This window comes from Bufo bufo, chromosome 1 (assembly GCF_905171765.1).
Source record: "Bufo bufo chromosome 1, aBufBuf1.1, whole genome shotgun sequence".
Lineage (NCBI taxonomy): Eukaryota > Metazoa > Chordata > Amphibia > Anura > Bufonidae > Bufo > Bufo bufo.
In genome coordinates, this window is record NC_053389.1 from 287,850,461 (window position 1) to 287,866,651 (window position 16,191).

General features: G+C 41.5%; 1 protein-coding gene across 1 annotated transcript in view; it reads left to right on the forward strand.

Moving 5' to 3' along the window:
- Positions 1–8,850: 8,850 nt before the first annotated feature.
- The window catches only part of GLRA1 (glycine receptor alpha 1), a gene marked incomplete at its 5' end in the record, with an annotated part of 107,108 nt that continues 99,767 nt past the window's right edge, over positions 8,851–16,191 (forward strand). Inside the window, 2 exons of the mRNA XM_040436838.1 lie at positions 8,851–8,986; positions 11,916–11,983. Of these exons, the coding sequence (XP_040292772.1) occupies positions 8,851–8,986; positions 11,916–11,983 (204 nt within the window). The remainder of the gene's footprint in view (positions 8,987–11,915; positions 11,984–16,191) is intronic.

Genomic DNA, 16,191 nt, shown 5'->3' on the forward strand with positions numbered 1-16,191 from the left:
ACCTCAGGTATAATTAACCTGGAGAACTGGGTGGGAATGACCTTCCACACCAGTAGTGCAATCTCTGCACTCTTGACGGAGCCCTGAATCTCTCAGAACTTACTCTAGAAACTTCTAACTCCCTTCCTAGGCTAGGCCCTAGCCTATTTATACTGAACTGGGGGCTCCCTCTGCTGGCTGAAATAAGGATTGCCTGCAACAGGCCTAACTCTCTTAAAGGGAGATACACGTTATGATATAGCAGTGTCGGGTAACCTACCCGTATGCTGCACAGTCAGGGGGGAATATACCTCCAGCCACATAATCACTTGATCTTTTATGTACGGTGAATGCATAATTTTTGGGGCCTGTAATCTAACTGGCCAATAGTAAAATTGTTATACGATGACCGCCTAATGTACCTCCAGCCACATAATCACTTGATCTTTTATGTACGGTGAATGCATAATTTTTGGGGCCTGTAATCTAACTGGCCAACAGTAAAATTGTTATACGATGACCGCCTAATGTACCTCCAGCCACATTATCAATTGTTCTTTTCTGTACAGTGAATGAATAATTTTTGGGGCCTGTACTCCACTGGCCTGTAGTAAAATTGATATCAATTGACCGTCTAATATACCTCCAGCCACATAATCACTTGATGTTTTCTGTCCGTTGAATGCCTAATGTTTGGGGCCTGTACTCCACTGGCCTGTAGTAAAATTGATATCCAATGACCGTCTAATATATAAGGTGAATGCCTGATGTTTGGGGCATGTACTCCCGTGGTCTAAAATAAAAAATTTCTAGGCTCCAGCAGGGCACATTTTTGACAGTTTCCCCTTAAGACGCATAAAAATGGCCCCTGATTAAAATACATATTTTTTGTGGGAATTTTTGGCATTGATCCCCCTCTGGAAGATTTGTGCACTTCTAGTAAGTATTTGGTGGCTGCAAATATGACCTGAAGGTTTTTCAGGTTCACCTGCCATTAAAGTGAATGGGGCCCGCCGCGAACGCTCAGTTCGCGAACATTTGATCGCGTTCGTGCGATTGCGTTGGCGAATCTTCCCGGCCGATGTTCGTCCATCACTACTCTGATTTACTGCAAATCTAAAATATGTCTAATCAATTCCATCATCTCTATAAAAATTGATTTCCTCCATTGATTCTCTAGTGTGTAAATCACTCTGATTTGCTGCAAATCTCAAACCTGCCAAATTGATTATAGCATCTCTGGTCAGGATCTTTTAGAGAGCATTGATTTGTGTGTGTGTTTGTGCAAACAGCATGAACATGCTGGAATATTATAATACATGTATATACATTATATTATATGGGGAAATCATGTCTTTTGTATGTTGTTTTTAGAGCTATAAGTGTCTACCTGTATTAAAGAGACTGACAACCACTGTCCATATGCATATGATAAGCATAGATGGGGGTGTCCTGCACATGATTCATATTATTATCATGGGTGCATCTAGACTTTTTGCTGCATGACACGAAAACTAAAATGCCAAGTTCTCAACCTAACCTTCTCTCCAGCCTTACAGTTAAAGGTATACTTAGAAAACATTAAATATAGTGCTACAAAACATATTTGTTAATATAGCGATACTGTTGAATACGCAGAGATGAACTCTTCCACAATGGAAGCTCTCATTGCCCAAAGCCTTTCCGCTGCCCCCCACTTGTCCCCACCTGGTGCTGCCTGAGGCAATCACCTCACCTGGCCTCATTGGCGGTGCACCCCTGATTATTATACACAAATAAGCAATGGGGAAATAAAACAGAAACTAGCCATACTAGAGATGAGGCACTCTGCATGAATTGTATCCAAAGACGAAAAAGTTTTCCGACCCATTTATACAAAGTGACTGCTAAAAGGCATTATTCAAGTAGCACTGTCATTCTGTTCCACTTGGAACAATCTTTTTTGTTAGATGGGTCCCCGAATCATTAACTGATTGCAAGGTGTCTCATTGTTGAGATCCTTGGTGATCAGTGGTGATCAGTTGTTATCTGCGGAGGAACTAAGCAGTGTTCCTATTCTCCTGCAGCGTAACCACTAGGGCAAATGAAGAATTACATAGTTCACATAGAAATCACTCTCCACTACAGCTAATAAATAGAGACCTGAACGGGAAACCCTCCTCTATTAACTCAAAATTCCATAACAGGGTATCTATATATGGCTTTTCCAAACCAGACAACCTCAAGTCAACTCTTTACACCTAATAAAAGTGAATATAAACTGCCCTTCGTGTGGGATTTTTAAAATGCATCTGAACAAGTTCTAGTTTTTATGATGGTACCTGTAAGTCGGGGCTCATGCACATGACCGTGTGCTGCCCATGGTCGTATTGCAGCGCGCATACGGCGGGTCCGCAATACACGGGCACCGGCCGAGTGCATCCCGCATCACGGATGGCAGACCCATTCACTTCAATGGGTCCGCAATCCGAGAGATGCGGAACGGGGGCACGGAACGGAAGCCCACGGAAGCACTAAGGAGTGCTTCCATGGGTTTTCTGTCCGTGCCTCCGCACTGCAAAAAAGTAGTGCATGCACTACTTTTTTGCAGTGCGGGCAAGATCACGGAACCATTCAAGTTGAATGGGTCTGGATCTGTCTGCGGCCGCCGCACGGATGTTGCCGTGCATTGGGGACTGCAAATTGCGGTCCCCAATGCACGGAACGGCCAGCACACGGTCGCGGTGCTACCTCTAATATATATTTTTTTATTTTGCTGTAAAAGAAACACTAACATAATAATAGGTTACTCCATACCAGAGGTGTATTATATATACAGACAATTCCAGATGTATGTCAAGATATACTCAGTCTATGCCTTGGGGTGGCAGAACCATCTGCTTGTCCTGTCCTATCGGTTCCTTCTTGGTAGGGTAGGATCACTGTAGCCAATGCATCCCTAATGTGAATAGATGTATGAGTAATGTAATTTCCCAGCAGCAGTGTGTCACTAACCCAGATCTTCCACAAATCTATGTAATGGTTTTGGAGACAGCAGATGTTATGAACGCCCCCTCGCAGCACACTTTAGTAGATAAAACAAAAATGCTTTGCTGGGATTTGAGATATCCAGCCTTTTTGCAAAGTTTGGCGTCTGTAGAATATGTTAACATGTGCATGGTGAATAGTAAATATAGAATCAGGGGTGCTGTCAAACATTGTGCTGAGTAACCTGTCTATCAGTAGTCGTGCCCTGTCAAAGTGGAGAAGGATCTGAAGATAGATCAACTCGGACATTAAGTGCTTACTATTGTAGTCTCTGCAGATCACTTAGGTAGCACAACAATCGGGAATAGTCCCTTATTCCTAGTTCGCCATATACCATTCCATTCTCCATGTACTGTTTATTTTTTTAATCAGTTATGGTAAATGAGGCACAATATGCATGCATCATTTCAGGTTTCCCTTCCATCTGTGACACATGCAGTGCACACTATCAAATAGTGTGAATTAAAAAATCTCTTACTTTATCATGCTGGGTTTCTCATCTGTGACACAGGCAGAGTGCACTATCAACGTAAATCCAAGGATATGTTCACCTAGCATTCTATGTTCTTCTCTATGACATAGTGAAAGCACTGCAGAAAAATAACCATAAAACCAGGACCAGATATTACCACCACATAGTAACTAAATACAGTATTATATAAATACTTTTACTGACCAAACCACACTATACAAAGACCAATATTACCAATAACACCACTATACAAGGCCCACATAATATTATCATGACATGACCATTATTGTTATCGCTATTTTGTGACTCAGTAATACTACCATTTTGTTACCGAATAAAACCATTATACAAAGGCTAATATAAACATTATACAGTGATCATATATTGCTATATAACAAGCACTTTGAAGAACTTATAAGTGAACACAGTTCAATAAATTTCAATGAGTTAAACTTACAGTTGATGTGTGATGTGTAAGGTGAACTTCAGATATAATTGCATAACTATAGTCATGCCCAAAAAATAGTGCCACATAAAAAGCACCTTAGTGCCCACAAATAGAGGCCCCAAAACTAATAATTCCAAACTGGTAGTTCCCCATATTGTGCCCCAGACAGTAACAGTGCACCACCACAGCACCACAAATGCCATCTTTTATATTTCAAGCAGTACTTCTTCCAACTTTTGGACCCTACAGAGTAAGGGTCCCTTCACACGACCATATTTCTGGGTCCGCATCTGTTCCGCAATTTTGTGGAAAAGGTGCAGACCCATTCATTTCAATGGGTGCTGTCCGCATCCGTAGTTCTGTTCAGCGGCCCTGTAAAAAAGGTAGAGTATGTCCTATTCTTGTCTGTAATCGTGGACAAGAATAGGCATTTCTATCATAGCAATGGCCGTGTGTGTTCTACAAAATGCGGAATGCACACGGCCGATACCCATGTTTTGTGGACCACGAAACACTTACGGTCGTGTGAATAAACCCTTATAAAGATCTTCTCAATGACCCACACAGTAATTGTGCTCCCTTTGTGCTCCTACACAGTAATGATGCCCCTTTGTGCCACCACATAGGAATAATGTCCCATTTGTGCATTCTAGATTCTTATTTCTCCTTTGTGGCCCTTGAAAGTAATAATGACTCCCCCCTCCCCCTCCTCACCTGTGCTTTTCCCCGGTATGGCCTACAAGATGGAGAATGGTGCTTTACCATAGGTTTCAATGGTATGCAGTTAAAAGTGGCACTGACCCAAGGATCCAAGACAGCAGGCCAGAAGTCTGTGTCAGAGATGCCTGGTGCCAGTGACATCCCTGAAAACAATAATTCATTACATTCATACATACACATGTGCGGGTAACAGGAATGAGCTACTATTATTTGTAACATTTTTATTGTTATCTCATACACATATTCTGATACCCATTTCATCTGGGCTGTCATAGGTTACAGATATGGTACCTCCATAATACCTTCTAATAAACCCACTATATAAAATAAAAATGTAAATTATTTTAAGCTCATATAAACGCTTGCAGAACATTTTAGATGAAGAAAAACGTATTGAATTTCATACTGGGGCTCCCAGTGGTTGAAGATGTATAGACATGATCAAATATACATTTGTTATTATATGTGCACAGTGCTATTTAGAATGTTGTACAATGGGAAATGAGATTACCTGCCAGTCTCTAGATGGGTCCAGTATTACATTTCCAGGAATAATATGATATAATCTATCTTTATGGAACCTATGTGGAATAATAATGTTGGAGTATTTTCTTCATATTTTTAGAAAGAGAATAATGTTCATTCTGCCTGTCCATGAAGTTTGCATTCGTAGAGAATCTTTACTATTATGCTCCATATAGTTGTCACGGGTAATGGGGAAGGGGAAAACACCAGATACACAAAAAAGAAATAGACAACAGTCTAGGCCTCAAAAGCTAAGGAAGAGGGATGGTGACCTCCTAGTAATCCCTAGGCCTTTCCCTAACTCCTGCCAGTATGAGCAGATCCTGATGGTGGAAATGCTCATACACCATATACCTATGCCCTGCTGAAACTGACGAGCCCTAGGAAAGGAAGCAGGAGACGAGACAGCTGGTTACTTCCCAGATGAAGAAACCCGCGTCTCCCTGAGGCCTAGAACCAAAAAACACCAGAGAACAACAAACAGAACAGGCAACTTGGTACTTAGCTTTGAAATGTATGGAGAAGCAGGAGATCCAAGACAAACAAGCTCTAGTAACTCCAAGAGGAAATATCAACCGCATGGTCTGCAGTGTGAGATGGACCTAAATAGAGCCTCATCACTGATAGCCAGTAGAGCCTGAGGAGAGGTGAGATCCTGCCAAACAGCAACATACAACGAGGAAAACAGAGAGACCTGTCAGATAGCCTCACGTGCAGCAAGTCTATCCGATCTTCTCACCTCTGTGACGGGAGGCACCGTGACAATAGTAGAAGACAAAGTAAAATTGAACTGAATCACTATTAAATACCTTTACTTGTAGTAGCAGGAACTAAAGATAATGGGGGAGATTTATCAAAACTTGAGTAAAGAAAAACAGGCTTAGTTGCCCACAGGAACCAGATTCCACCTTTTATTTTTTTTTCTTTGGAAAATGAAAGATGCATTCTAATTGGTTGCTATGGGTTAGCTGTCAGTCACTGATAGTTGTACACAGGGGAGGTGTCATCAGTGATTGATAGCATTGTCTGTGTAAGTGTGTATACAGAGATAACTGTCAGTCACTGTTAGTTGTACACAAAGATGTGTTATCAATGATTGATATCATTCCCAGTGTAAGAGTGTATATAGAGATAGCTTTCAGTCACTGATAGCTGTACACGAGGGAGGTGTTATCAGTGATTGATAGTAGGGATGAGCGAATCGACTTCATATGTAACATCCGAAGTCCATTTGCATAAAACTTTGTTTCAATACTGTACGAAGCGAGCGCTCAGGTTCGGTTCCAAGCAGAACAGTATTGAAACAAAGTTTTATGCGAATCGACTTCGGATGTTTCATCTGAAGTCGATTCGCTCATCCCTAATTGATAGCATTCTCTGTGTAAGTGTGTATACAGAGATAGCAGTCAGTCACTGATAGTTGTAGTTGTCCCCTGGCAATATGCTGGTCATAGGGAACACAGCTTCTGGAATTGTGTTGAAAAAGCTGTAATACACTGCCTGTCCAAAAAAAAAAAAGATTCTCAATGGGGTTAAGGTCTGGATTCTCATGCTCCCTGAACCACTCTTTCACAATTTGAGCCCAATTAATCCTGGCATGGCATTGTCATCTTGGAATATGCCCGTGCCATCAGGGAAGAACAAATCAATTGATGGAATAACCTGGTCATTCAGTATGTTCAGGTAGTCAGCTGACCTCCTTCTTGGAGCACATACTGTTGCTGAACCTAGACCTGACCAACTGCAGCAACCCCAGATCGTAGCACTGCCCCCACAGGCTTGTACAGTAGGCACTAGGCATGATGGGTGCATCACTTCATCTGCCTCTCTTCTTACCCTGATGCGCCCATCACTCTGGAACAGGGTAAATCTGGACTCATGAGACCACATGACCTTCTTCCATTGCACCAGAGTCCAATCTTTATGCTCCCTAGCAAATTGAAGCCTTTTTTTCTGGTTTGCCTCACTGATTAGTGGTTTTCTTACATCTACACAGCTGTTCAGTCCCAATCCCTTGAGTTCCCTTCGCATTGTGCATGTGGAAATGCTCTTACTTTCACTATTAAACATAGCCCTGAGTTCTACTGTTGTTTTTCTTCGATTTTATTTCACCAAACGTTTAAGTGATCGCCGATCACGATCATTCAGGATTTTTTTTCCCGCCACATTTCTTCCTCGAATACGATGGGTCCCCACTATCCTTCCAGTTTTTAATAATGGGTTGGACAGCTCTTAACCCAATTTTTGTAGTTTCTGCAATCTCGTAAGATGCTAAATAGGGGATGACTACTCTATTTACCCCTTTAAAACAGTTTTTTTTCTAAATCAGCTAACTGCTTTAAATTATGAACAAAGTAGTGCATATTTTTATGGAAGAAAAGTTTACACTCTAGTCCGCCACCTATTCCTTAGTGTAGTTCTTGTATTCACGGTTTTCATTGAAAGCATTAAAAAAAGGTTGCAAAACCAAAATAAGGCAGTACACTTCAGAAAATGAGATTAATTATATTGAGAAATCAGAGAATTTCTTTTTTGTGAAATAAAAAAAAAACATTTTTTATCTTGTTTTTTGGGGATTTGTTTTTATGGAGTTCACTATACTCTAAAAATGACATGATACCAAATATATTTAGTATATATTTTGTTTTATAATGTTTATATAACATAAAAAAAAAATTGTACATTGCATTGCCATATTATAACCCCCATAACTTATTATTTTTCCATCTAGCTGTGTGAGGGCTTGTTGTTTTGCAGGGTGAGCTGTAGTTTGGTACTATTTTGGGGTACATATAAGCTTTTATTACTTTTTATTAAATTTTTGATGCAGGGCAAGATGACCAAAAAATGGCAAATCAGAATTTTTTTCTGTTATGGCATTCACTACGCAGGATTTTTTTAAAATATTTTAATAGAACAGACATTTTTAGATGTGACAATACCTATAATGTTGATTTTTATTATTATTATTTATTTTTGTATGTAAAATTGAGAAAGGAAATGATTAGAATTTTTAATATTGTTTTTTCATTTTTTTTTACTTGGTTTATTTTTGCACTCAAATTTTGTGTCCTCTTCACAAGGGGACTTGTACATGAGGATTTTAGATCTCTTGAACCATAGACTGAAATAGAATACTACTTCAGTCTTTGCGATTTTCACAGGCTGCCTCAGGCACTGCCTTTCAGGCAGCTTGCTATGACAGGGCTGGGAGCCTTTACAAGGCTCCAGGCTGTCATAGGAACCAATCTTGTTCCTGTGATTTTGTTGTGGGGTCACTGATTGGAGGGAAAAGGGAGCCCCCTCCCTCTGTCTAACCCAACAGATGTCATAGTCTCTACTGAAAGTGGCATCTAAGGGGTTAAACAATCCCAGTCATTGTGGCCAGCTGTAATACACAACCGTGTATGAAGCAGGATCAGCTAATGTGCTTACGCCATACACGTCTCGTGCTCTTCTGATGCGCTATTACTTCAGTGGGCATGAAGGGGTACTGTCAGGGAATGTCAATATTTGGCTTCTACTAGAGACAGGAAATAGGTCAGGGGAGGTATAGAGAAGGGCCTACAGATCCATTTTAGCCAACACAAAAAGGACACTGATGAATATGGCTCATTAATGGTGAGTAAGTGGGTCTCTAACAAACAATACAAGTTTGTTTTACTGTTTTTAATTCTTTTCCAGTCTTGCTGCATCCAAAGAAGTCGGTGCATCTGCCCGCTCTTCTCCTAAACAAATGTCCCCCTCTGATTTCTTGGATAAGTTAATGGGGAAGATCTCAGGATATGATGCCAGAATTCGACCCAACTTCAAAGGTAATTCTGTTTTAAAGTAGCCAGCGACACTAGTTTTATAAATGGTACTAGATTGGTGGGGGTCCTGGTACAGATTTTGCATTGAAGCTAGGAGCTCTAAGTTATGCCATTTGAGTCAAACACAGAATTGCCTCAACTTACAGTTGCAAGAAAAAGTATGTGAACCCTTTGGAATGATATGGATTTCTGCACAAATTGGTCATAAAATGTGATCTGATCTTCATCTATGGCTACTTTCACACTGGCGTTTCAGGGTCCGCCTGTGAGATCCGTTTCAAGGCTCTCACAAGCGGCCCCAAACGGGTCAGTTTAGCCCCAATGCATTCTGAATGGATGCGGATCCATTCAGAATGCATCAGTTTGGCTCCGTTCCGCCTCCATTCCGCTGTGGAGGAGGACACCAAAACGCTGCTTGCAGCGTTTTGGTGTCCGCCTGGCGATGCGGAGCCGAACGAATCCGTCCTGACTTTCAATGTAAGTCAATGGGGACGGATCCGTTTACATTGACACAATATTGGTGCAATTGTAAACGGATCCGTCCCCCATTGACTTTCAATGTAAAGTCAGGAGTCCCTATTAATATACCATCGGATCTGAGTTTTCTCCAATCCGATGGTATATTTTAACTTTAAGAGTTCCCATTAATACTGGGGAGAGAGGGAGGGGGGGGGGGGGCGCACTGGCCACCAATGCTTTTAATACTGGGGAGGTAGGGAGGCGGGGGGCCGCACTGGCCACCAATGCTTTTAATACTGGGGAAGGAGGGGGGGTCTGGCCCCTGCTGCCTGGCAGCACCCGATCAGGGGGCTGAGATCCGCACAATTAACCCCTCAGGTGCGGCACCTGAGGGGTTAATTGTGCAGATCACAGCCCCCTGTAAGAGATCGGGTGCTGCCAGGCAGCAGGGGGCAGTTATGTACACAGTTCTTAGTATATTCTAACTTGAAGCGTCCCATCACCATGGGAACGCCTCTGTGTTAGAATATACTGTCGGATCTGAGTTTTCACGATCGTAAAAACTCAGATCTAAAAAAGCTGTTATGCAGACGGATCCGCACTGAACGGATACCATCGTTTGCATTTATAGGTGCGGATCCGTCTGTGCAGATACCAGACGGATCCGCACCTAGCACAGGTGTGAAAGTAGCCTAAGTCACAACAATAGACAATCACAGTCTGCTTAAACTAATAACGCACAATGAATTAAATGTTGCCATGTTTTCATTGAACACACCATGTAAACATTCACAGTGCAGGTGGAAAAAGTATGTGAACCCTTGGATTTAATAACTGGTTGAACCTCCTTTGGCAGCAATAACTTCAACCAAACGTTTCCTGTAGTTGCAGATCAGACGTGCACAACGGTCAGGAGTAATTCTTGACCATTCCTCTTTACAGAACTGTTTCAGTTCAGCAATATTCTTGGGATGTCTGGTGTGAATCGCTTTCTTGAGGTCATGCCACAGCATCTCAATCGGGTTGAGGTCAGGACTCTAACTGGGCCACTCCAGAAGGCGTATTTTCTTCTGTTTAAGCCATTCTGTTATTGATTTACTTCTATCTATGCTTTGGGTCGTTGTCCTGTTGCAACACCAATCTTCTGTTGAGCTTCAGCTGGTGGACAGATGGCCTTAAGTTCTCCTACAAAATGTCTTGATAAACTTGGGAATTCATTTTTTCTTCGATGATAGCAATCCGTCCAGGCCCTGACACAGCAAAGCAGCCCCAAACCATGATGCCCTCACCACCATACTTCACAGTTGGGATGAGGTTTTGATGTTGGTGTGCTGTGCCTTTTTTTCTCCACACATAGTGTTGTGTGTTTCTTCCAAATAACTCAACTTTGGTTTCATCTGTCCACAGAATATTTTGCTAGTACTGCTGTGGAATATCAAGGTGCTCTTGTGAAAACTTTAAACGTGCAGCAATGTTTTTTTGGACAGCAGTGGCTTCCTCTGTGGTATCCTCCCATGAAATCCATTCTTGTTTAGTGTTTTACGTATCGTAGATTCGCTAACAGGGATGTTAGCATATGCCAGAGACTTTTGTAAGTCTTTAGCTGACACTCTAGGATTCTTCTTCACCTCATTGAGCAGTCTGCGCTGTGCTCTTGCAGTCATCTTTACAGGACGGCCGGTCCTAGGGAGAGTAGCAGCAGTGCTGAACTTTCTCCATTTATAGACAATTTGTCTTACCGTGGACTGATGATCAGCAAGGCTTTTGGAGATAATTTTATAACCCTTTCCAGCTTTATGCAAGTCAACAATTCTTAATCGTAGGTCTTCTGAGAGCTCTTATGTGCGAGGCATCATTCACATCAGGCAATGCTTCTTGTGAAAAGCAAACCCAGAACTGGTGTGTGTTTTCTTATAAGGCAGGGCAGCTGTAACCAACACCTCCAATCTCAACTCATTGATTGGACTCCAGTTGGTTGACACCTCACTCCAATTAGCTCTTGGAGATGTCATTAGTCTAGGGGTTCACATACTTTTTCCACCTGCACTGTGAATGTTTACATGGTGTGTTCAATAAAAACATGGTAACACTTAATTCTTTGTGTGTTATTAGTTTAAGTAGACTGTGATTGTCTATTGTTGTGACTTAGATGAAGATCAAATAACATTTTCTGACCAATTTGTGCAGAAATCCATATCATTCCAAAGGGTTCACATACTTTTTCTTGCAACTGTATTTGAAAGGGCCTCATCATAGAGTTCCTGAATCTTGGGTTTCAAGCAGGTCCTTCAGTGATGTACCAATTTCTTCAGTAGATTCAAACCTATGTAACTAATTATCTGTATGGATCATTAACAAAGTCCCCATAAATTCTTAGGGTTGAAAAATAAAACATGACTATTATAATAATCACTGTTCTTTATATGTTACAGTACCTTCTTCTATACTTAGTAGATTCTCTGTTTTACAACAGGTCCCGCAGTGAACGTCAGCTGCAATATCTTCATCAACAGCTTTGGATCCATTGCTGAAACGACTATGGTAAGAGATGACTTATTATCTATGCAAATATGAAACATATTTTTTTTTTAAAGGAACACCGTGGACAATACGGATACCCTGTGTAATGTATATTACAAGTTGTGAGGCGGCATAGCACAGGCATTCAAACAACTCCAAAGATAGAATTCCTCTGTCAAGCACAGGCCCTGAACTTGACTTTTTTTGCCCCAAGTGTTTTTCTTCTTTTGTTATTTTAACACATTTACAGGAGTTCCCCAAGCTTTTTTTGAACTTGGACAACACCTTTAAGGTATAAGTGATGACACTGAAAACCATATACACTAAAGCTGAATTTACAATGGCCAATGTTCGGGTCGACTATCAGCAACAAACGCTTCTACAAATGCTTGTTCCCAATAATCTGCCCATCTAAAGATACCATAGATCACCTGATGAACGAGTGCAATGCTTGTTCATCGGGTAAAATGATGTGAGGTGCTCTCTGCTGCCCAGGAAGAATGATTTTGTATGGGGTCAAGCGGTTGCAGCAGCCATCACTTGTCCTCCTACTGTGGACGTGACTGCTGCTGGTAAATGAAGCTCTTCACTTCCACTTAACGAGCAGTTGATTGTCAAGAAGGAACACTTCCTTGCCGACAATCGGCTGCTCCTCGAAATATATAAATGCTTCTTATTCTTCTTAAAGGGTTTCTACCACCAGAAATACTGTTATGTAGCTGACTGATATAGCGATGCGCTAATGTCAGCACTACATAACAGTATGTTTCTAACATTAGTCCCTGCAGCTGTTTTTGTTAAAAAAGCACTTTTATTATATGCTAATGAGCCTCTAGGTGCTATGTGGGCATAAAATCAGCACCTAGAGGCTCCGTCCACTCACCCATTATCCCGCCCAGGTCCAGTGTTGTGCCCGCCCAGCTCCTCTTGATTGATTCCACTGTTCCCTGCATCGTTGGCGAAATCCCGCGCCTGCACCGTTCACTTCTGTCTTCGGCGCAGTGAGTGAAGGCCGCTCTCCTGATGCCGGATTCCTCACTGTGACGTAGTCGGCGCAGGCGCAGTGTGGAATCCGGCACCAGGATCGCATCATTCACTCACTGCGCCTGCGCCGAAGACATAAGTGAACGGCGCAGGCGCAGGATTTCGCCAACGATGCAGGGAACAGTCGCATCAATCAAGAGGAGCTGGGCGGGCAGAACACTGGACCTGGGCGGATAATGGGTGAGTGGACGGAGCCTCTAGGTGCTGATTTTACGCCCACATAGCACCTAGAGGCTCATTAGCATATAATAAAAGTGCTTTTTTAACAAAAACGGCTGTAGGGACTAATGTTAGAAACATACTGTTATGTAGTGCTGACATTAGCGCATCGCTAATGTCAGTCAGCTACATAACAGTAATTCTCAAGGGTGGCACTATTTATGGAAAAAATGTAATGCAAGTTACCATGATACTGTTCATTCAGCACATTCTCTTCTTTTAGAAGGGGTATTCCTTCTGGGACATTTATGACATATTAATAAGATAAGTGCAGGTCTCACCTATCGAACATTTATGCCATATCCTATCTATATGAAGAAAAAATAAAACTATGTAACAGCACTCTGCAAACAAATAACGTATAATAATGGCAGTTATAGAAAATATTCTGGTGCTAATGCTATGCTTATTTTGTAAATTTGAGATTCTTGGCAAATACATTTTGTACTAAACTATTTGGGCCCATCTGCCAAACGTCAAGGCGATCTCTGTAAGACGGGAACCTAACACTAAATGCTACCTGTTATGTGCCATAACAGCCACCATAAAATTCAGGGAGTGCAGGTTCCACATGCATGCTGGGTCCACTCTGCTTTTTATAATTTTTCGTGCCAAAATGGCCTCCATTAAATTCAGGGAATGCAGGTACCAACATGCATGCTGAGCCCACTCTATACCTCTCCTGGTGCCAGACGGCTTCCAATGAATGCAATGAGAGTCCACTCTATACCTCTCCTGGTGCCAAAAGGCTTCCAGTGAGTGCAGAGAGAGCAGGCTACAGCTTTATACTTACACTAATTAAAATCAGCCTGTGGGGCAGACAGGCTGGTCAGGGGTGCACGACTGAATGGAGTCAGCCACACCTCGGGTACAAACTGCAAAGAAAAAGGGGGTCAGTCAGCACATCCCAATGCGCAGGTGCACATCGACATGGCTAGAAACACAAAGAATAAAACCCAACAGCACTCTGCAAACACAAATACCGTACAACAATGCCATAGTTATAGAAAATATTCTGGTGCTAATGCTACGCTTATTTTGTAAATCCTATCAATATGCCATAAATGTCTTAGATGGAAATACCCTTTTAACCACTTTCCGTCCGCCCATAGGATATAAACGTCCTATGGGTGGATCTCTATTTCTGAATGGACGTTCCAGAACGTCCGTTCAGAAACTGCAGCTGCACGCTAATCGTGCAGCTGCTGATCGGGTTGCCCGCTGTCAGTGACAGTGCCCAGGTGTCCCTGCCTTCAGGATCGCTGCATACACAGCGCTCACCGAGTGGGACCGGAGAGTGCAGGAGCTGTGTGAGGTCTTTCACAGACCTCGATCAGCCCTGCTCTGAGGCTGTACAGCGCAGAATTATGCTGTACAGCCTCTCTGGGGGGTGTATTTCTCCTGTAACTGGGGCTACTATGTCAGCCCCAGTTACAGGAGAAATCAACAGTGAAAAAAGAAAAAGAAAAAGTGAAGTAAATGTCCCCCAGAGGTCTTGTAGGACCTTATGGGGGACGAAAAGTGTAAAATAAAAAAAATAAAAATAAAGGGTTGAAAAAATAAAATAAAAAAAAGTTTCACATGTAAAAAAAAAAAGTCCCCAAGTAAGGAATAAAATAAAAATGTTAAAAATAGAAAAAATAAAATAAAATAGACATATTTGGTATTGCCACGTCCGTAAAAACCAGCTCTATAAAAATATCACATGACCTAACCCCTCGGGTGAACACCGTAAAAAAAAAAAAAAAAAAGACTCAAAACAAGCAATTTTTGTCACCTTACATCACAAAAGGTGCAGCACCAAGTGATCAAAAACGCGTATGTCCTACAAAATGGTACCAATAAAACCGTCACCTCATCCCGCAAAAAATGAGCCCCTACATAAGAAAATCTCTCAAAAAATAAAAAAACTACAGCTCTCAGAACATGGACACATTAACCCCTTAAGGACACAGCCTTATTTCACCTTAAGGACCAGGCCATTTTTTGCAAATCTGACCAGTGTCACTTTAAGTGCTGATAACTTTAAAACGCTTTGACTTATCCAGGCCATTCTGAGATTGTTTTTTCGTCACATATTGTACTTCATGACACTGGTAAAATAAAGTAAAAAAAAAAAAAATTCATTTTTCAAAGTTTCATTTTCTCTACTTCTGTAATACATAGTAATACCCCCAAAAATTGTGATGACTTTACATTCCCCATATGTCTACTTCATGTTTGAATTATTTTGGGAATGATATTTTATTTTTTGGGGATGTTACAAGGCTTAGAAGTTTAGAAGCAAATCTTGAAATTTTTCAGAAATCCAATTTTTAGGGACCACTACAGGTCTGAAGTCACTTTGCAAGGCTTACATAATAGAAACCACCCAAAAATGACCCCATTCTATAAACTACACCCCTCAAGGTATTCAAAACTGATTTTACAAACTTCGTTAACCCTTTAGGTGTTGCACAAGAGTTATTGGCAAATGGGGATGAAATTTGTGAATTTCATTTTTTTGTCTAATTTTCCATTTTAACCCATTTTTTCCACTAACAAAGCAAGGGTTAACAGCCAAACAAGACTGTATCTTTATTGCCCTGACTCTGCCGTTTACAGAAACACCCCATATGTGGCCGTTAACTACTGTACGGCCACACAGCAGGGCGTAGAGTGAAAGGTGCACAGTGTGGTTTTTGGAAGGCAGATTTTGCTGGACTGGTTTTTTGACACCATGTCCCATTTGAAGGCCCCCTGATGCACCCCTAGAGTAGAAACTCCATAAAAGTGACCCCATCTAAGAAACTACACCCCTCAAGGTATTCAAAACTGATTTTACAAACTTCGTTAACCCTTTAGGTGTTGCACAAGAGTTATTGGCAAATGGGGATGAAATTTGTGAATTTCATTTTTTTGACTATTTTTCCATTTTAACCCATTTTTTCCACTAACAAAGCAAGGGTTAACAGCCAAACAAGACA